General features: G+C 47.9%; 1 protein-coding gene across 2 annotated transcripts; it reads right to left on the reverse strand.

Annotated features, from left to right (window-relative positions):
* Nucleotides 1-302: 302 nt before the first annotated feature.
* OTOP3 (otopetrin 3) lies at nucleotides 303-14,761 on the reverse strand. 2 transcript variants are annotated; one of them, XM_065563459.1, is made up of 7 exons: nucleotides 14,530-14,761; nucleotides 12,399-12,820; nucleotides 10,137-10,273; nucleotides 8,180-8,238; nucleotides 7,095-7,192; nucleotides 5,203-6,125; nucleotides 303-3,004 (listed from the first exon to the last, which is right to left on the reverse strand). In XM_065563459.1, the coding sequence occupies exons 2-7, from the start codon at nucleotides 12,793-12,795 to the stop codon at nucleotides 2,834-2,836; spliced, it is 1,785 nt and encodes a 594-aa protein (XP_065419531.1). In that variant the 5' UTR covers nucleotides 12,796-12,820; nucleotides 14,530-14,761; the 3' UTR covers nucleotides 303-2,833. The 2 variants fall into 2 exon arrangements, with proteins under 2 accessions (XP_065419531.1, XP_065419530.1); XM_065563458.1 differs by having other exon boundaries at nucleotides 304-3,004; nucleotides 12,399-12,852.
* Nucleotides 14,762-20,817: the final 6,056 nt, after the last annotated feature.

The following is a 20,817-nucleotide window of genomic DNA, read 5'->3' on the forward strand; positions in this document are numbered from 1 at the left end:
TAGATGTGGGCTCTGAGACTCGCTGCCACGGGTGTGTTTTTACTGTGTAGACATGCCTGCAAAGTGCTAGTATTTGTATCTCAGTGTTAGGCCTCCAGAACTCCTTGATCAGCTAGGCCCTATCAACTCAAGCGTGACCTTCTCAAGCAATTTTCCTCTTCCCCACGCACATACATCATTGCTCCAGTATCTTTTGCAAACAAGGGAGAAGGTTTGAGAGCTTGTTTTCATTTGAAAGGAAAAGACCTCCGGTGTGTTCCTTGGGTGAGATTCCTGGTGCAAACTGAAATGGAAGTAATAATTAACTTTATTGGTGCCTAATTTATTCAGCTGTAATTTCTCCTGACATTTCTTGTTGACATAAGGCTTAGTAAAAGTATTTGAGGCAAAGTCCATGCTCACTTGACCAGTCTCACTTGTAACTTCCAGACTAGTTGCAGTAATTGTGATCTGTACCCACTGGGATGCCAGTGTCAGGGGCTCTTCAGAGAGGCATTTCCGAGTGCCATTAGCTCTCTCTGCCCCTGACTGTGGCTTGTAGGGTGTTTTGTTTTTATACAAGGCTGCAATTCTGAGAATCCAAGCTCTGAACCTAGCCAAACCCTTCTTTAGACTGATTTATGTTGGATGGGAGCAGTAAAGGTAGTGGTATTTGCACTTTAATCCATCAGCCTTGGTTAAGTGACATGAAGGATTTTGATAGCAAGAAAAGATGGATTGATTGTAAAATCGGGACCTGCCCTTAAATCTTTATATAATCTTTGTACTTGGGACGGACTGGATCCGAAGCCTGTTGCAACCAATGGAGGGCTTTAGGTCAGGCTCTGTGAGCAAAGGGCGAAACAAAGACTGCAACAGCAAACCGTGACTGTTCAAATTGTCTTTATTTCTATTCACTGAGCTCAGTGGGCCCTCGGTCACGAGGGCCACCGCTAGCCTCTGTGCATTCCAGTTCCCCACCGAAGTGCCTTTGGTAAATCAAACACCTGATGTGTTTCTCATCAAACACGGTGCGGTGCATTTTTACTCCCGGATTTGCACACAGGTTAACGCACATTGCTCCATTCTGTACAGACTGTGGAAAGCACAAAGTGGGGAGGGGGAGTCACAGTAGAATTATTATTAGCTTATTTTAGGGCTTTCGTAAATTCCAAGGCTAGAAGGGACCATGGTAATCATCTAGTCTGACCTCCTGTGAAACACAGGCCAGGGAACTGCCCCTAGCTAGGCTTTCAAAACGGCAGGCAATGGTGTGACCTTCACTAGCGCAAAAGGATCAGCTGATTCCATGTCATGAGAGAACAAGAAACCCACTCATTAAAAAGCAGGACTGAAGAATGTCAAGTATAAGCTAAGTGGTAACTATAACGCTTCTCTAGCACTGTTCACCGGCGGCGCGCCGAATGCCTGTCAGAACCTTCATTGAGCCCAGTTAAACGGGGTAAGTGGTTTCGTTCCCATTCTACAGATGGGGACATAGAGACACAGAGCTGTTTATGGCCTGATTTCCAGAGATGCTGAGTGCCCATACCTCCCTTTGACTTCAATTAGAGTTGTGGGTGCTCAGCACTTCTGAAAATTGATCCCCGAGGCCCACATCCTCCAGGGTGTTCAGGCGCCTTAGGCTGTGTCTACACTTAAAACACTACAGCAGCACAGCTTTTGTGCTCCAGCTGTGCTGCGGTAGCACTTCTGCACAGACACTCGTACAGCGATGGGAGGGGTTCTCCAGTCGCTGTAATTAATCTGCCTCCCTGAGAGGCGGTCGCTAGGTCAACGGAAGAATTCTTCCATCCGCCCAATGTGATCTACACCGGGGTTAGGTCGGCAATGAAAAATTGACACACACACACGCACCCCCGAGAGATGTAGCTATGCCACTATACGTTTTCTGTGTAGACCAGCCCTAAGTCTCATTGAATTCAATGAGAGTAAGGCTAGGTCTACACTAAAAAGTTAGGTTGACCCAGCTACATCACTCAAGGATGTGAGAAATCCACTCCCCTGAGTGGCAAAGTTAAATCGCCCTAGCCCCTGGTGTTGACAGCAGTAGGCTGGCAGAAGAATTCCGTCAACTTCGCTACCGCCTCTCAGGGAAGTGGATTACCCATGCCAACGGGGAAACCCTTCCTGCCAGCATAGGTGGCATCTATACTGAAGCACTACAACAGCACAGATGCAGCTGCATTGCTGTAGCATTTCGAGTGTAGACAAGTCCTTCAAGAACTAAATATCTTTGAGCATCTGGCCCACGGATACATATAGAGTTAGTGTCAGAATCAGGAGCAGAACCCAGATCTGCTCTAACCACTACACCCCGCTCCATAAGTGCTCATATGAACCTTGTACTTCCATACATCCATGTAAAAAGTGGGCATTTTTGTTCATTTTTGCTTGACCATGGGGCATGTACTTCAGGTATTTCTGTGGCCTCTTCCTCAGATTGCTGAGAGGGTTCCTGCCCTTGATTTCAGAGGTTCTGTGGAGTGCATTTCAGTCTGTGCATCATGCTGCTGCTCTTATGTTCAGAGGGTTGAAGGTGGAGTGTCCTGAGTGCAGTAACTATATTATCCCTATTTTACAGACCAGTCCAGATTGTTTTGTTTTTCTATGGAGAAAGTTGACACCAGCATGTTTAAAACACAAAGCAACTTCCCTTTCATCTGGAACTCCTTGAGAAATAGGGCTCAGAGGAGCCAAAGTGAAAGTCAAAATGAAAGCGAGCTGGCAGTATCTGTGTCTTTGTTCCCAGGTCTCCCCCATCCGGCTACTGCTGTGTGACTTCAGCTCCATTTCTCCCTCCACCACTGGGCGAGGGAGGGTTGGGCCTGGTTCAGGATGACACATAAACCTCCAGGAGCCCCCCGACGGAGTGCATTCTGTAGAACACACCCAGGGGCAGGCCGAAGTTCACGATGGCAAACCAGGTGGAGTAACCGTAAAACGACTTCTCCAGTCCGTTCTCGAAGGCGGGGTGCATCCCGAATGTGGGCATTATCCACAACTAGAAGGGTGGTTACAAAGAGTAGAGGTCAGAGGAGGTTAGGGTGTCCTGTATCAGTGGCTCTCGACCTTCCCAGACTACTGTTCCCCTTTCAGGAGTCTGATTTGTCCTGTGTACCCCCAAGTCTCACCTCGCTTAAAGACGGTTTGCTTACAAAATCAGATGTAAAAATACAAAAGTGTCACAGCCCACTTCGAATGACAAATTGCTGACTTTCTCATGGCTACCATATAATTCCAATATAAATATTGGACGTACAGTTCAGTGTATAGTCTACAGAGCAGTATAAACAAATCATTGTCTGTAGGAAACGTTAGTTTGTACTGACTTCACTAGTGCTTTTTCTGTAGCCTGTTGTAGAACTAGGCAAATATCTAGAGGAGTTGTTGTACCCCCTGGAAGATCTCTGTGTATCCCCAGGGGTATGCGTACCCCTGCTTGAAAACCATTGTCCTATATATATTCAGCATAGTCCATGGCACTGGGTATGCTCAAAAGCCTATGGTGCTGAGTGGACGCAGGGCTGGCTGACGCAGTCACTGGGGTATCTCTGATTAACAGAGCAAGTCCTCTCCTTAACAGAAGACATCTCAGAGGGATGTTTCCTCCCCTTACACTACTGCAGTCTCTGCCAAGTAAAACCGTGTCTCTAATATAACCCCGTCTGGAGACTCAGTAACAACACAGTTGCCCCCACAGCCTGGTTCAGCTTTTCTCGTGTGTCTGGCATGAGGAACTTGGAAAATGTAGCATTTTTATGACTATTTTGCGTGACTCGGTTTCCCTATTGTATTGTGGCCTGACTGCGTGCATAGCGCTAACTCACAGGCGGCTGTGAAGGGGGAGTTATGGAACTGAGCAGGCCAGGTAAAACACTGACAGACTCTCAGGTCCTCAGCTTCAACGGAGTTAAGATCGCAAAGGCTAGGCCAACAGCTGGGAGCAGAAGTTACCTCACTGACTTCATCCAGGCTAGGATGTTTTACTCTTCCCAAGGCTAAGCCTGGGATCCAAAGGGCTGTTAAAAAGGTGCCCATTGCCGAAAAGGAGGGATTTTTGAAAGGGGATGAGCTGAGAAAGGCTGGCCAGGATGTGTCACTGAAACAGCTGAGAGGACTTGGAGGCAGAGGAAGCAGGCTAGAAGCAGTGAGCTGTTTCTCCCAACTCCGAGATGGGGAATCAGCCGGACCTGCCGGAGCTTTGGCTGGAGAGGTGGAACTTGGGTAAAGGACTATGCAAGTAGGTTTTTAAATCTACTTCTGTTAGCACTGTGTACCTTTGGGGGCAGAATAAATCACGCTTTGTTTTGAAGAAACTGCTTCTGTTTCCCTGCAAATGCTCCCAACGCAACACTCTTGCACGGGCCAGCCCCAGTTGGACCTGCAGAATCAGTCACAGTTGGTAATCAGAGGATGTATCCCACGCCCTGGTTTACAAGTGGGTGGACTGCAGAATTCCACCTGGGGAGTGGTAAAGGCCTGACACCCGTGGGTGTGCACTCAGAGACACTCTGATAAGGGACAGCAGAAACCGTGACAGATGGGAGCCACCTAAGTTTTAATCGCATCCTCAAGCCAATGTTATAGCTCTGTCCAAAGTTTTTATCACGGTTCAAGGATGTGGTTAAGGTCCTGCCTATTCTGTTCAATGGAAATGGGTTGTAACTAGCTGTGTGGGCACAGATGTCATTGCAGACACGTCCTAATACTGGAGACTCTTGATGACAAGGACCCACTACTATCCGCTGTGCTTCCCACTTCCCTAGTTAGGCACTTTTTATTCAACTCCAAATGTGTCTAATAACTTCTAATATACCTAAAATCAGGGCATCGGAGGAGTTTTTAGCTGCCTATGTTCCGTGAAAATCTCCCCCCGACCCATGTACAGAAAATCCAGCCACGCTGGAGTCATTCGCTTTAAAAAGATATTTTAGGGTCAAGGAAGTGAGAGGTTAACAGGAAACCTTGTCTGCACTGTAGCATGAGCCTCAGTGCTGGTGTGTAAGAGTTTAGTAGCAGGCCTAAGGAATGTGGATGAATGAAATGGATGTCTCAAAGGAAAGAGAAGGTGGGGTGGGCAGGTGTGTGTGTGTGCGTGTGTGTGTGTGAGAGAGAATGTAGAACCAAGGTGTTCTCTGGTATACTTGTTCTCATTCCAGGCCCGGGATGTAGAAAAGGCAGCTTGAGAGAGATACTCACTATGATGTTGCACAATACCAAGAAGATTGAGATCTCCTTTAGGGCTTTCCTCTTCCAGTTCAGGCGGCCGTAGGTATGGCTGTAGGCATGCGAAACCCTCCTGATCTCCTGTCTTATCTCTAGTGGGTAAACTCTTCTCAGGTCAGAGTCTTCACGCTTCTCACCTTCATTTGTTTCAGTCTCTTTGTTGCCAGGGGGCGGCGCGGGCTCCTGGCTGGTGTGTGACATGGCCGTCTCTTCACTGGATGGACCCGAGTGCTGTGTGTGGGGCCCAGCCAGGCTGGCATCAGGATCCTCCACCAAAGGCTGCCGGTGAAGCCCCTCGATAATGAAGATGTTTTGCGTGATGTGCTGAATGATGAGGCTGACCGCGTAGGTCAGGATGAGTCTGTTTAGCAGGTCTCCAGGGTTGGTGGCCACAATGGCGACAATGGAGAAGTAAGAAATGCCAATCTGGCCTAGGGCTGCTCCCATGAGCAGGATCACGTCCAGGCTTCGGGTTGGGTTTTTCAGAGTGTCTAGCTCACGCTCTTCCAAGCCATGGATGACTGTCCCAGTCAAGGCACCCACAGTCATCATCGGCAGAAGCGCGACGTAGTAGGAATAATACAGCACAAGGGTCTCCTGCCTAGGCGCTGAGCTGGTAGCCTCGATCTGGTAGGTCATGAAGATGCAGATCCCAATGAACAATGTAGATATGCCCAGCACCAGCCCATAAATGACACCACGGAGCTTGAACTTGGGCTTGGCATGAATGGTGTGGTGGGGAGGGATGCGCCTGCCCACGTTCTTCCACATGACGTACAGCATGGAGCTGCCGATGAGGCAGTATTCCATTTTGAAGGGGTACAGCAAGATATAGCCCTTCTGGAAGACGCGGCAGGCTATTGTGTTTGGACACGTGCATGAGCTGGACTCGTTACCTGGAGTGAGGGAAGAGGAAGGGGGTCATTTGGGAGGCACAAATAGCCTGGGAAGTTTTTTTGGTCTATTTCCTGGCTACCTGCAGTGAGGTCCTACATACCTGCCTGCCCCAGAAAGCCTAAAGACCTGCATGAAGCCAAATGAGCCTTTAAGACTGGCGGGGAGGGGGCAGAATAATAATATTTTGCCCTTCCCATGCTCTAAGCCCAGTACAAATACTAACTAATCAGCCCTCCCAGTCCACCCTGGAAGGGGGGAAATATTGGTTTCTCCATTTGTACAAGACACAGACAGGTGAAGTCACCTGTCCAAGGCCACACAGCAAGCCAATGGCAAAGCCAGGATCAGTGCTAAGGCTTTTCTGGTTCCTATCTCCCTGCTCAATCCACTAAACTCTCTTCACATGCATCTGGGAGGTTAAGACCCCTGGTAAAGGTCTACAACATCGTCCTGAGGGTTTGAGGTTTCTGCCGTGTCATGATGAATTAGTCACGTAGGGAACTGATGGGCATCTCTCTCTCTCTGGAAGGAGAGACCGGACCCAGTCCTGGACCATGACTACGTGTAGCCCTTGCCCTGTGTGTAATATGTATTCTCTTTCCTTCCCTACCTAGACCTTCTCCCAGGAGACCTCTTTATCTCCAAAGTTTAGTGGCTAAATAGCTTTCCAGGCAAATCAGCATGTTCCAAACGACCCACAAACGGTAGTACGGATCATCCAAAAATCTAGATCTCTACGGGTGACCTCAACCTGCAGTCAAGAAAAACTTCCTCTTTCTCCGGAAAAATAGACACCAACTCCTTGTGCTTTAGTGAAGCCATGCATCCCAGTGGAGATGATCCTGAAAACTGAATGGCTGGGGCCAACGGCTAGTGCTGACCTCGCGGATTCTCCATCCTACCTGTCTACCTGTTGCTATTAAGAAGCAGTGAAGAATGAGCCATGACTGGAAAATTTTGCACAAGACCTTTGAGTGCAGATTCAATTTCCCTGTGAACAGAGTCGTTGGTCACCGCTAACAGCCAGAGGAGGAGATCTGTGGCCATGGTCAGCATCAGCCCACATCTGTAAAAGGGGAAGAGCACTTTTACAACGTGTCACCTGAGAGCTTCTTTTATGGTCTTTTGCCTTTAGCTCCTCCTTGCTTTATGGCGCACACACATTCTCCAACCTGTGTGGTACTACCTGGACTCACATGGGCACACCCACCCATACCAGTGCTTATGCATACACTCAGGCATGCACACTCATATATTTGCACACATAAGCACACCCATTCCTGCACAGTCATAGCCATTCCCACTTGCAGTAATTTGCACAGGTTCTCACGTCCACTAGACTTACACCTGAACTCTTAAATCAGTTGCGAACTGTGCAAGGGGCCCACTGGGGCTTGCAGCTGTCACAGGAACATGTGATGGCCGGAAGAAAGCTGACTAACCCATGTAGATGTAATGAAAATGGGCGAGGTCAAGTCAAAACCTAGTGCCTCAGCAAGCACGTGCAGTAGAAAGAGTCTTGAGGTTGGGGGTTGGTTTGTGAAATCTCTCATCCTTTAAAGATGAATTTTCCTGCTTGGTGGAATTGGCAGTAATCCCGCTGGCCCCCAGCACTGGCATGGATGTCTGCTCTAATGTGGGTCCTGCAGTTTTATATGTCTACCTGCAAGGATTGTGCCTCTCCACTGTAATCCACAACCTCCTATTCATGTTGACTAGGTCATTATCCTCCATTGAGGAAATTCAAGTGGACTGGAGATGGGATTAGGAAATCAAACCGGTTGATGCCACACAGACCAAACATGAAGATGGCTCAGAAGGCAAAGCCCATCCGAGGCCTGTTTGAAAGAGTGACAAATTGATCTGCCTTGCATTTAAATATAAAATCCTTCAGTTTTAAGAAACAAAGATCTTTAAAGCTGAAATGCAGATTATAAGGCGCCCCTGGGAGGGCTGCTGAGGAAGGGAAAGTGGAGTCAGAAAGGCCTGGTATGGGAGTGTTCAAAGTAATATGAAGGGCTATTAAACAAGGCCCCTCCTTCTCTCGTCCTACCTGGTGAGGTTGTGCTGGACTTGGGTACAGTCCTTACAGTGGCGCCATAAAAAGTACGTCTGAAAGCAACAGAAACAATCAAATGAACCTATTGTCAACCTGGCAACAGGTGCGTGTGCAGATGTGTGTGAGCGGGAGCCTGTGCAAATGCAAGCGTCTGAGTGGGAACGGGCGCAGGAGTGCTTGAGCTCATGTGTGCATACGCATCCATTTTGCAGCATCTGCATGTGGGCAAACATGTATTGTCTGAAGTGCCCCCAGCTGCTTGACTACACTAGCGGTTTGATATTGAAAATAATATTCAAGAGACCAAATAACCGAGCGGAGCCTTTTAATACCTTCTGCTCTGCTCTTTCCAGGAAGCAGCTCTCTGACCGCCTGCAGTTCACCTTACCCAGAAGGGGTGCTCCGAAGGAGGCATTTCAATTGGCCATATTTATCGTCTGGTTTACAAACGAAAAGCACTTTATACAGCACCCAAAACTAAAACCCACCAGTCAGCTTTTTACCCTGTTGTTCTGTATTAACCTCTTCCTGCCTTATCTTTTGTTTTGGATCCCACATTCCAAAGGCTAGGAGGGGCCGTGGAGTCACAATACAGCCTGTACTAGGACGCACCGTTCGGGTATCTTGTCCTTGACAGGTTTCCTATTTGCTAATGCCAAAAGCAACGTTTAGGTTGGCAGAGCATTGTGGGGTAGACAGATGGATAGCATGACAGAAGTGAGCTGAATACGAGTCAGTTAGCAGAACTGCCCAACATTAATATTGAGAATAACATACACAGTATTAATACCATGCGCATAATACCTATTAATGCGGGGGGGAACATATCTGGCTACATCTACACTACACACCAGTGCTGGAGGTATGTGGTGTACGTGTAGCTACATGCACAGTGAAAAGCAGGGATGTGTCCACACTTGTAGTAGTGTGGAACAACATGCATCGGTGGAAGCCTCTGGCAGTGGAAGAAGGCTTCAGCAGCTCCCTGCTGCCAGAGCCTTTCACTGGGTGAGGAAAGGAAGAGGAGGAAGCAACCTGGAAACCCCCTGGCTGGAGCCTTTCCCTGCAGTGGGGAAAGGCTCCAGCAGGAGGGAGGCTGCAGACACTCCACTGCTAAAAATAGCAATGTAAACAGGAAGGCAGACTAGAGAACGTGTAGGGTTTGCACTCTCAGGGGTGTTTTTACTGGCCTAAGCTGTGCCTCACGGTCTACCCTGCTATTTATACCCATGCTAGGGGGGCTACACAGGTATGTAACATGCCGCCAAAGGAAGCATGCAGCACAGATGTACCATAGGTCTGGCTAACGTGTAACTGTGTACGTGTGTGAATGTGAGGGCGCATGTACGTATGAATCTAATCCGAAAAGAGAGACTTGAAAATACATTTCCATTCACTCTGCTAGGCACAGGAGTTTGCGTCTGATAGAATCTGGGGAATTTGCGTCTATGGTTTTAGCTCACAGAGATGTCATAATTTATGAACTTCTGGTTGCAAAGCACATCTAAATAATTTAAATGGGCAATTGATTTTGCCATTAGGGTTTGGCAATTGCAAACAGAGAGAAATCCTGATTTCAAATGGAAAAGCTTCCTGGGGGACGTTAGTACAGAGACAGCTGTCTGGGCTGGTGAGGGGTAATGTACCAGATTTTCACTTATCTCTGTCTCTTTACTGACTTTGCAGAAGGAAGCAGGAGAACTTCCGCTAAATTCCATGATCGATTTATTGTCTTTTATCACAGTTATGATTTTGTTTTATTTTTATGTCTTTGACTACTATTTGTGCTACATGTATTGGCACTGTATGTGGTTTGGTATTTAAAACAATAACTGATACTAAAAATACCTTTAACAAGAAACCCCCACCTCTGAGCTCTCTCTCCCTCCCTTCCCTGCCTCCCAGCTATATGGCAGAGTGACTGGATTCCAGAGAAGATGACGTTCCGTACCTGAATGCAAACGAAGATGATTTCTATGCACGGGAACAGGGTTTCCAGGTGGGATTTGCAATGGTTGTGGCTGACAATGTAGCCGATCCTGAACACCTGCAGGATGATGGTGCAGGCTCCAAACAGCACTAGAGACCCTGTCCAAACAGTAAAACCATCAGCGAACCAAATGAGTAAGGGTCCATGCATAGAGTAAGCTGAAAGTGGTGCAGGTTTAGTAACCATCACCACATCTCCTGCTTTCATGCTTCCTGCGCTCGGTGGGGCTGGGAGAGTTCTAGTTTTGGAACTTCGGGGGTGGGCCCGAATTCAAATCCTGGATCCAGGTGCCCTGAAATTTGGGAAAATTTGAAAATCCCATGATTGTCTGCGGGGTGGGGTGAGGATCCCTGAATCACGATTTTTGAACATTTGGGTTTGGCAATACTGGCTCAGTCTCTAATTAAGCTACTTGAACAACGCACGCCATTCACCTGGATTACACATGTGTGGGAGGTGGAATTCATCCCGTTTTGCACAAGGTGCTGCACTAGAGACTAGGTCACTGGGCGTGAGGATTTCTGGGTAAAAATCTAGCTGCGCTGGATATCGCTCAGTAAAGCTTGGAGGGTCAAATTTTCAAAGCTGTTTAGGTGTTTAAGGATGGAGAGAGGCACCTACTGGGCTTCTCAGCAGCTTAGGTGGAGAGCTGAGTGAAGAACTGAGTTTTCAGTTTGGTGGTTGAACCAAACATTTTTTTAAAATGTTTTTGTTTCAATTTCACTTGGAACAAACCGTCTTTCATGTGTTCATTTGACTTTCAAGTGTTTGAACCCTTTTCTTCTGTTTTTTAAAAAACCTGGGTCAGCTTCCGAATGAAACGTCATTTGGAGACAAAAAAAAAAAATCAAAGTGGTTAGTTCTGAAAACGTTGCAACAAAACATCTGGACTTTTTGTTTTCCTTCCAGAACTACGTGTCAAATTCGACTCAATTTCATGAATAGCTTCAACCAACCCCAAAACCGCATTTTTTGGCCAAATAAATTAAATTATTTGGCCAAAAAATGTGTCTCAGCTCTAGCTTGGTCCCTCGCTCCCACTGATTTCAATCTAACTTGTTTAACTTCCATTGAAATCAAGGGGAGGTAGGTGTCTAACTCGGTTAGGGGCTTCTAAGGATCCCCCTAGGCACCTAAGTGCATCGTTAAGTGCCTAAATACCCTTTGAAAATCTGGCCCTTAGAGCTTCATTTTACTCCTGAGCCAGTGTAGTAATTAAAGGCCCTAATAAACCAAGGACAGAGCAATTTGGATGTGTCATCTCATCAACTAAAGCGGGCTGGGCTGGTCAGCACTTGGCTGGGAGCTCCACGAGGAAAACCCCGGTGCTGCAAGAAGGGGATTTGCTAAGCAGAAATCTTCCCTTTTGAATCCGTATGAGCCAGTATGCCAGCATGGCATGAAGGAGCGGACAGTACGCTGCTGTTAGCTATAACGGTGTCCGTCCCATTTGTGATCACTAAAGATAGATCTACACTGCAATTAAACACCTGCAGCTGATTCTGGTTCAAGCTGCGGGGCTATGAAATTGCAGCATAGACCCTGTGAATGGGGAGAGTCCCAGACGCTGGGTTCCAGCCGGATCCTGAACATGGACATCACAATCTTACAGCCCTGTAGCCTGAACGTTGCTAGCCCAGTCAGCTGATGCGGGCCAGCCGCAGGTGTTGAATTGCAGTGTAGACCCCCGCGAGGTCCCCAGGCTCTCGCTTTGCAAGAGGAAGGATGATGTGGTTGGTTTCCTGGCTACATTCCAAGGTGGACAGTTACACCCTGCTGTCCTGAATTCCTCCCGGAGCTCCAGCTGCATGCAGGAGTCTTGGGCTCCTGGTCTTAGAACAACAGCCTGGTGCTTCCCTAGTGTCTTTTCATCAGAGGGTCTCAAAGCACTTGACAAACATCCAGGACCTGGAGCCTCCCAGCACCCTTGGGAGGCAGTGAAGTCATATGACCCCAGTCATTCAGATGGAGAAACTGAGACATGGAGGTGAAGGGCGGGGGTGGGTGGGGGGAGAGATGAAGTGACTTGCCCAAGGTCACAGCTTGAGACAGAGGCAGACAGCCCAGATCGCCTCATTCCCTGTGCTCTAACCGGTAGGAAATGCTGGGTTGCCGTGCCAGAAGTGGCAGCATTTTGATGGTGGGTGAAGTGGTCCCTTGTGTGTAAAGTGGTCTGAGTGCGAGGCACTGAACAAAGGTAAGAGGGTTGTGTGCAGCACTTACCCTGCACCCAGACTGGCCCGGCATGGGAGTCCCTGTACAGCACAGCATGGGGCTTCCTGCTGGTACACAGCAAGTAGTAAATGATCCAGCAGAGAGACAGGATCTTGAGGATGGAGAGGAAGATCCCGACGTCGCGCAAGGTAATCGCCACCCTGTTGAAAATCATGCTGCTTATGAAGGCACAGCCCAGAAACACCACGTTCATGGCCAGCAGCCCTGAGAACAGCTGCCCGGCCTTCCGAGCCTGCCTGTCCTTGTGGAGCAGCGAGGAGCAGCGCCGGTGCAGCCAGCACTTCTCGTAGCGGATCTTCCAGGCTTCGGGCTCCGCTGACGCTGACTCTTCGCCATCAGTATCCTGGTTAAGGTGCCTCTGCCGTGTAGCTTCCTTGCCGGCCATCTCAGCAGCCACGATTTTCTGCGGTCTGGTGGGAAGAAGAGTTCACGCTGGGATCCCCTGTGTGGTTAAACAAATGGGGATTAATAAGAGCACCGATGGAAAGGATGTTAGGGGCTGCTGCTGTTTACATACTGAGCCACTTGGCTTCACATGGAGATAAAGTCACACGTGAGATGAGTTTGGTGGTCTCAGCTTAATCCCTGGCACAATTTATCTACATAAATCCTCCCAAGACAAGCCTTGAGTGCAAGAAAAGCCAGTGCCCCTGGGGACCTTCCTCGTTTGGGGCCTCCACCCCTTGTGCATGATTTGCAGCTCGCGGGAGGATTTCATCTTTCCTCTCGGGCAGCGGGATCAGAGAAGGAGGAAACGGCTCGCTGCCAGACCCTCTCAGCTGTAGGGTCAGATGTTAAAAGTGGCCTCACCCTTACCAGCAAAGATCCCCCCCCAGAATGAAGGAAAGATGAAAACATAGACGTCGGGTTAAAGGCAGTTTGGCATGTTCCACGCATTATCCTTTACATTCTGCATGTGTGATCTTGGCCCTTTGTCAAGTCTGGATACTCCAAGCTTGGAAGCACTGTGAGGCCAGCTGAAGTTTTTGTTGTTGGTTAAGGTACCTTGAGGTATTGGGGTGGGGTACCAAAGGCAGGGAGCACTATTCACACCCTGCTCCCTAGACTTCTTCCAAGTCCAACTCTGCATCCAGGTTTTCAGCTTGTTTCATGATAAGTATCTAGATCGGCCGCAAAGTTTGGATCCGGATCAGAACTTCTCCAAAGTTCAGGGCTATCTGGTTGTGAGATTTCAAATGAGGCCCATCTCTGCCAACAATTACACCATGCTATTCTTATTGAATGCATGAGACAACAAGCCTGCATGTGTATGAGGAGCATAAAGCAGAACTGGGACTTTCAAAGGTGTGTGAGACTTGCCCGGGCCTGCACCGGTTTGCCAGCAAAAGCTCCTGACTGCCCACTCCCTCCATCCCACCCCCAAGTCATATCTCAGGAAGGAGGCAGAGCCGGAAGACTCTTCTCCCTCCCCCCTCGAAATGCAGTGGGAGATGGTAGAATAAATACCTGGAGCTTGTCCCTAGGAGATGGTGGATTTTGAACAGAGAGAGTCCCAAATCAACCCCCGCAGGTCTGAGCACGCCCAAACTTCAGGGCACTTTTCAGTTTGGACCTAGCTGTAGTTTACAGCAAGAATCGTGGGAGAAGAACAGCCTCCGAGGCAGAGACAATGCAGTCAAATGATGTTTAAAATGGTGCTTAAATGAGATCTTACGATACAGCCCTTGAGGGCTAAGAAAATGTTCTGTTCAAAGCAGGTGAAAAGACCCTGCTAGATCCTAAAAGACCCAGCATGATTTGCTCTGTTAGTGGGGTAATTTATACACACACGAAGTGTCTTCCAAGCAATGGACCCAGGCTGATTCAGCTGCTCCAAGCAGCTTAAATACACCAGGGGAAAGCAGATCCCTGGGCGGGCAGGGGCTTGCTCACTGGGCAAATCTCATTCTGATCGAAAGGGATCCACAGCGTTAGAAGAAAAACCCAACCCCTCACTTTGTCAGGGGGCTGATAAATCCACCCTGGCTTTGCGGGGGACATGGTCCCAGACCCAGGCCTCCACGTCCAACCTTTCCGCCGATCCCCAGGAGTGAGCCAGAGAAAGGAGAAGCCGAGAAGAGGCGTCCAGACTGGCCAGAGCTCTCTGATACGTTCTTACCTCCACACGGGCTGGTGAGATCCGCAGGGTGGAAGCAGCAACTGGTAGGACCCGTTTTACATTCTCCAGGCACGCAAAGCTAAAATCACACACACACACACCCCTGCCCCGCAATGACTGCTGTTTGGCCCCGGCCCTCTCCAGGCTTCTCTGAAGAGCTGCGGCAGGCAGACAAGGGCTGCCAACTGGAAAGTGTAACCTGGGCTCTCACAGCGCATTGATTTTTGCCTGTTTACTTTTGGAATATTATTGTCATTATATTAATGACCTCGCTGAGAGGTTCATTAGCTCGGCAGAGGGCAGCCAATAGGAATCAACCCTCTTAAACACCTGCCTGGCCAGCCCATGTCAACTGCCTGTTAGTTCTCTGCACAGGATGTGCTGACTGGTGAAAACCGCAAGCCGTAGTGACTAATGCCTTTTGAAGCTCCGCGGTGTCTGAAAGCCACTTCTCCCTCACTGATGCACTCGAGGGAGCTCCAGGTGGGGGATGATGGGCAAACTGGCCTGGCTAAAACAACCGGAGCTTTCTCCCCGGTCTCAACATGAACCTCAGCTGAACTGGTTTTGAAGTTCAAAAAAAAAAAAAAGTTTGGATCTCTTTGCACCCCCCCCACCATTTTTCATTTTCTCTGAGCCTCTCTGGAGAAACAGGCCAAAAGGGAAGTGGCTTTTGTGAGTTTGGATCCAGGACTCGTTTTCCCCGAGTCTGCAAAGTGTGAGGGGTTTTAGACACCTGTTTGCACGTCTCTGAGCTGTTCTCTTGGGTTCCGGAAGCGGAAAGGCTGGGATACACAGCCGGATCCTCAGCTTCAAATCAATGGCGCTACATCAGTTTGTACCGGCTGAGGTTCTGGCTCAGAATGGAAAAAACTGGTCTCAAGGTATTTCCAAGCTTGCCAGAAGCAGGAGGAGCCGTGGTGAATCCTGGGAGATGGTGGTCAGGAGAGGTGTTTAGCCCAGTATGGCTAGACATATGATCAGATAAACACGCAAACTCTTAGGCGCATCTCCAAACCGAACCACAGGAGTACCTGAAGATTAGTTACCCGTATCACTGCCTGCCATGAGAGATGGGCTCCAAAGGAAGAATTCAGAACCACATCTGAATTTCCAATAGCACAAAGTTTTGGGGTGTTCAGATCCTCAAGTGTGCTTTGGGCTCATCTTGATCTGAGCTTTACAATGCTTGTTCTCAGTCTGCTGTATGCTCCCAGCCCTACTGAAGGTGAGTTTCTTTAGGCCACTGGAATAGTTTTGGCAAACGTGAGCTGACCTCTGTTTTTGGTTGGAAGCCAGGGACAATACTGTACTGTTCTTAGCTGAGTTTGTGTTCCCTGAAAGTCCAAGTGCAATGGGGTGCAGATACAGGTGTAATGACACCGGGAGAGAGGTTATTAAGAACAGAAATGTCTAGCGTTGCAGCTCTGGGTTTGTCACTTTTACAACATACTTGAGTTCTGAGTCACAAAGTCCCCCGTAAGAGACTGATAAGGAATGGAAGGAGACATGGGGTGAGATGCAAAGTACTGCCCTGGATCAGAAACTGGCTAAGGCACAGAAAACAAGGACAGGAATTATTTATTTGTCAAAAAAACAAGAGTGGAAGTGCCCCAAAGTTCTGTCCTAGGAGTGGCATTTTAAGATATTATTGCATGTTATAAACCATCATGCTTCATGGCATAAACCAGCCAGTAACTGATGGGGAGGTGGGATTAGGAAGATTTCCCCTATCAACAAGTTATTTCATCACTATCCACTACACTGTTTCCTGCACCTACCTCTGAAGAATCTGGTGCTGGCCACTGCCAGAGCAGGATACAGGGCTAGATGGACCACTGTGTGTTCTGGTATGGCATGTCTTATGTATGGGCAATCAACATTTTAGATAGGCAATCAAGCTCCTTTCCTAATGCCCATTTTAGAGCTTAGCAGGCCACTGGGCTACCCCAAGATGCCATTTGGTAGCCTATATATTTAACAGAAAAAAACAGATTTCCGGGTAGGATAATAACAAACCTGGAATCTTCTTCCCAGAGCACTTGGTGCAATATTGGGAGCCCTCCTGTGGATTTTAAAACCTTAGGCTTAGGTTTTCTGCAGCTGGGTGTGGGCATCTCCTGGGCAGAAAGATGGGAACTGGCTTTGCTGAAATCCTAGATTCTACTTTTAGAACCAGCGCTCCAAATTCTACCCTCCCCGCAGCTTTGGGGAAGCCTGGATGGGGATTGAAACTGGGTGATCAGCCTCTCAAATAGACCAGATCAACCCCCCAGATCTGAACACTCCCCAGGGAAGGAAAAGAAGTAAATAAAGTTCCCTTGAGGAATAATAATTTAAGGTTTAAAAAAAAAAAAAAGGTTTCACAGTATTCAAAAGTGTTTCATGAAACTCAACACTTGAAAAATGCTGGGCGTTTACAAACTCTGAAACCCAACTGGTTCACCTTTGCTTAACCCTGAGCTTCTGGCCTTGTATATGTTGAAAAGCGCATCTCTTTAACTATATCTCCCCTAGCTTTCAAATGGATTGATGCAAGTTGAATCGATACAAGCCAGGGTTAAACCAACTTAAGTGCGTCTACATTGGGGGTTGCACCGGATTAATGAGTTCAGTTTTTAAGTCCATTTCATTAAACAGGTGCAGTTTTCTAGCATAGAGACGGCTTTCTTTGCTCCCGGGCTGAATCAAAGTCATTAATACCAGAAATAACCTCTCCCCCTCCATTATCTGCAGCATTCTGATTAACAGCTTTCTGTGTGCACTCAGCATTAATAAAGCTACGGGCTGTCTCTGAGACTATCTGCATAGTCAAACTGTAAATCAGAGGCAAGACAGTAGGAGGCCAAGCTCTGGTGTTTGTCCAAGAGGGTTCTGTGGAATGCCTGTTGCCTAAGACACTCCACAGTACAGCCCCACACCCTTCCCTCCACAGATAAATGCCCCAGGATGACGTCTCAGCGTGGAACTAATTGGCAGTTATCTGGTGTGATAAGGTGATTGAGGCTCTCCGATGATGGCCGCCTCTCCCAGTTTGTGCCATTTGCCCCAGAGAACTCTCCATGCGCCCTTCCCTTCGCTGCAGCGGAAGGCGGGGGAGCCAACCAACTTATTGGGCAAAAATAACTGGGCAGTGGCCCAGTGTTGGAGTTGCCCCTCTTCCCCCCCCAACCAGTCCTCAACAAGAACCAAGCCTCACCTCTGGCTCCCACCTGTCCACAAGCAAGCAGCCAACCTGATTTCCCCACCCCTCAGCAAAGACCCAACCTGGTCTCTCCCCCACCACAAGCAGCTGAATCTTCTCACCTACAGCCCCTTGGTGAATTCCTCTCCCAGCTGCCACCCCCTCCCCAGCAAACATCCAACCCCTCAGCCCTCAACAAGCACCCTGCCCCGACCCCACTCTCCCAACCTTCAAACCTGACAACTCCCCCCCTCCCTGCGCGCATTGAGAAGCTGACCTCTTCCATGGCCAGTGGACTGGACATATCTCCCACCTAGCTGCTGAACTGTTCGGTCAACAGTTGATTATCTCCCCCTCCCACTGCCTAACCTTCGACTAAATCAAAAACTGACCTTGGGAACAAGGAATGGTTCAGAAATCAGGGAAGAGGGACAGTTTCTCTGTATCCGCAACACCATGACTCAGGTCGGGCCCTATTCACAGCCTTTTCCTCTCCCTATTGTTCACCTGCCATAAAGCGATTTCTTATCTCCGGCTGTTTGTTAGATTGGTTCCCTCGCTGTGTACCTACATGGTGAAAGGTCATGGCTTTTGTGCGTTTGATGGCTCAGGACTCGTGTCCTCTCCTGGCACCTGGATTTGAATTAGACCTGGGTGGGACTTTCAGGTTTGGGTAGAGCTGGGCTGAAGCCATCAAACCCAGCTCTACGTCTGGATGGGGCCTTCCTCAGAATTCAGGGGTGTCTGGACTTGGAGCTGGTGACTGGGGAAGGGCCCAGCTGTGAAATCCAGATCCAAACTGAAACACGAGTGAACCTGGGCCCCTCAACCCAAATTCAGGCTAAATAGTGGCCTTCTTCTCAGAGGTGCTGAGCTCCTACAAACCCCACTGACACCAATGGGAGTGCATTGGCGCTCAGCACCACTGAAAACCAGGCTCCTTTTATTTAGGTTCCTAACTCTGCATTTAGCAACCGAATCGTAAGGGTGAGGCTCCAGCTTTGTCCCTGTTCTCCTGCAGCTCTCGAGTTGCTTTGTTGGATGTCAAGTCTCAGGGGGTAGCCGTGTTAGTCTGTATCCACAAAACCAACGAGGAGTCCGGTGGCACCTTAAAGACTAACAGATTGATTTGGGCATAAGCTTTCGTGGGTAAAAAACCTCACTTCTTCAGATGCATGGAGTGAAAATTACAGATACAGGCATAAATATACTGACACATGAAGAGAAGGGAGTTACCTCACAAGTGGAGAACCAGTGTTGACGGGGGTGGGGGGCAATAACAATCGGGGTGGACGTAGTTCACTCCCAATAGTTGATGAGGAGGTGTCAATTCCAGGAGAGGGAAAGCTGTTTTTGTAGTGAGCCAGCCACTCCCAGTCCCCGTTCAAGCCCAAATTGATGGGGTTAAATTGGCAAATGAATTTTAGTTCTGCAGTTTCTCTTTGAAGTCTGTTTCTGAAGTTTTTTTGTCCAAGTATGGCTACTTTTAAATCTGTTATCGAGTGTCCTAGTCTATAACATTTGCAAATTTAACACCATCAATTTGGGCTTAGGGTTAGGGTATAATAATGCCTGCATCTGTAATTTTCACTCCATGCATCTGAAGAAGTGGGTTTTTTACCCACGAAAGCTTATGCCCAAATAAATGTTAGTCTTTAAGGTGCCACTGGACTCTTTGTTTGATGTGATAGTTGTTTGGTTTGTGTCCCATGCAGACGTTTAGTTATCTTCTATCTATGCTGCCAGGAGCTGCAGCCCCTAATGGAGAGCTGATTTCTTTTCCTTCCAAAATGGCTTTACTTTGAGATACCATGAAAGAAAGGCTGGTCCAGAGATTAACATGCTGGTCAGGAGACCTAGGTATAAGTCTCTGCCCTGCCACAGACTTCCTGCGTGATCTTAACAAGTCACTTAGCCACAGGTGCCTCAGTTTCCCCTCTGTAAAATAGTGTTAATAGCTCTGCTCCACCTCACAGGGATGGTGTGAGGATAAATACATTAAAGACTGTGAGGTGCTCTGCTACTAATGGGGAACGTATAAATATCTTAGTGTTGCAAACATTTTGATTTGAAAAAATTGATGATTTGAGACCCAGGCCCCCAGAGGTTAGGGTCTGCCAGTGCCTAGGACTGTAGTTAAGATAGAGGAGTGTAGATCTTTTGTTGTTTTAAAATCCTTTTTCTCTTATGTTATGCTTTGTGTTCCTGTGGTTAAAATCAACAATACATTTGTTTAAGTCTATACACCATTGGTGACAACTCCTGAAGGGAAGAAATGCAAGTACCTGAATTCATTCGGACCTGTTGGGTAAGTATGGTTGCTGCACAGGGTTCTGTAGCCCAAAGAGAGTGGAAAGTGAGGGTCCCGATACCTGTGGGGGTGGACTTAGAGAGACCAGAGAGGGATCAGAGTTATAGCTAGCCCTGTAATCTTGACAGAGGGTAACATGTTCTGATGGCAAATAATAAGAAAAGTACAATTCACCAGCAGGAGTAAATTCTTCAGAGGGAGAACTTAAGATTCTGGCTAGTTTTTCTTTTGTCCAGCCAGTTCCCAGTTCATTCACTTGTTTCTCTTGCATGTTAATTTGTAACCTCTGAAGAGCTGGTCTTAAAAAAGTTTGAATGGGCTTTGAGCGTAGTGGAGAAAGGCATTACAAGAACCAATGGCTGGGAGATCCCTCCCTGACCTGCTTGCTTAATGATCTAGGAAAGGATCTGCATTTTAAACCGAACGACCAATGAATTTCATTTTCACTGTTAGCGGCTAGACTCTGTATTGCAAATTATTGGAAAAATGTGACACCTCCACCCTATGGAATTGTGGTGTAGTAAAATACAGGCTGTTCTTGTAATGGAAAAGCTTTCACACCAAGTACATACACAAGAAGAAAACTAAAAAGAGGAAGGGTATTTAGAAGAGGGCTCCCCAGCCAGCAAGTCAGAATCTTTAGCCAGGTTCTTTGAATATTAACCTGATCCTGAACAGGTAATATACGATGTAGTAGGCTAACATTTTAGGGTAACTTTGCCTTAATAAAAAGACTAAAAGAAAAGCAACCAATGGCTTAAAGTTAAAGCCAAACAAATTCAAATTAGAAATA

The sequence above is a fragment of the Chrysemys picta genome, chromosome 12, assembly GCF_011386835.1.
Source record: "Chrysemys picta bellii isolate R12L10 chromosome 12, ASM1138683v2, whole genome shotgun sequence".
In the NCBI taxonomy this organism is placed as follows: domain Eukaryota; kingdom Metazoa; phylum Chordata; order Testudines; family Emydidae; genus Chrysemys; species Chrysemys picta.

Bases quoted from the DNA above. Each gene is read 5' to 3' on its own strand.
- OTOP3 (XM_065563459.1), bottom strand. From the start codon at position 12,795: ATGGCCGGCAAGGAAGCTACACGGCAGAGGCACCTTAACCAGGATACT. The intron at 10,274-12,398 runs GTAAGTGCTGCA...CTGTTTGGACAG, and splicing joins CGGGCCAGTCTGGGTGCAGG to GGTCTCTAGTGCTGTTTGGA. The intron at 3,005-5,202 runs GTGAGTATCTCT...CCACCCTTCTAG, and splicing joins TGGTATTGTGCAACATCATA to TTGTGGATAATGCCCACATT.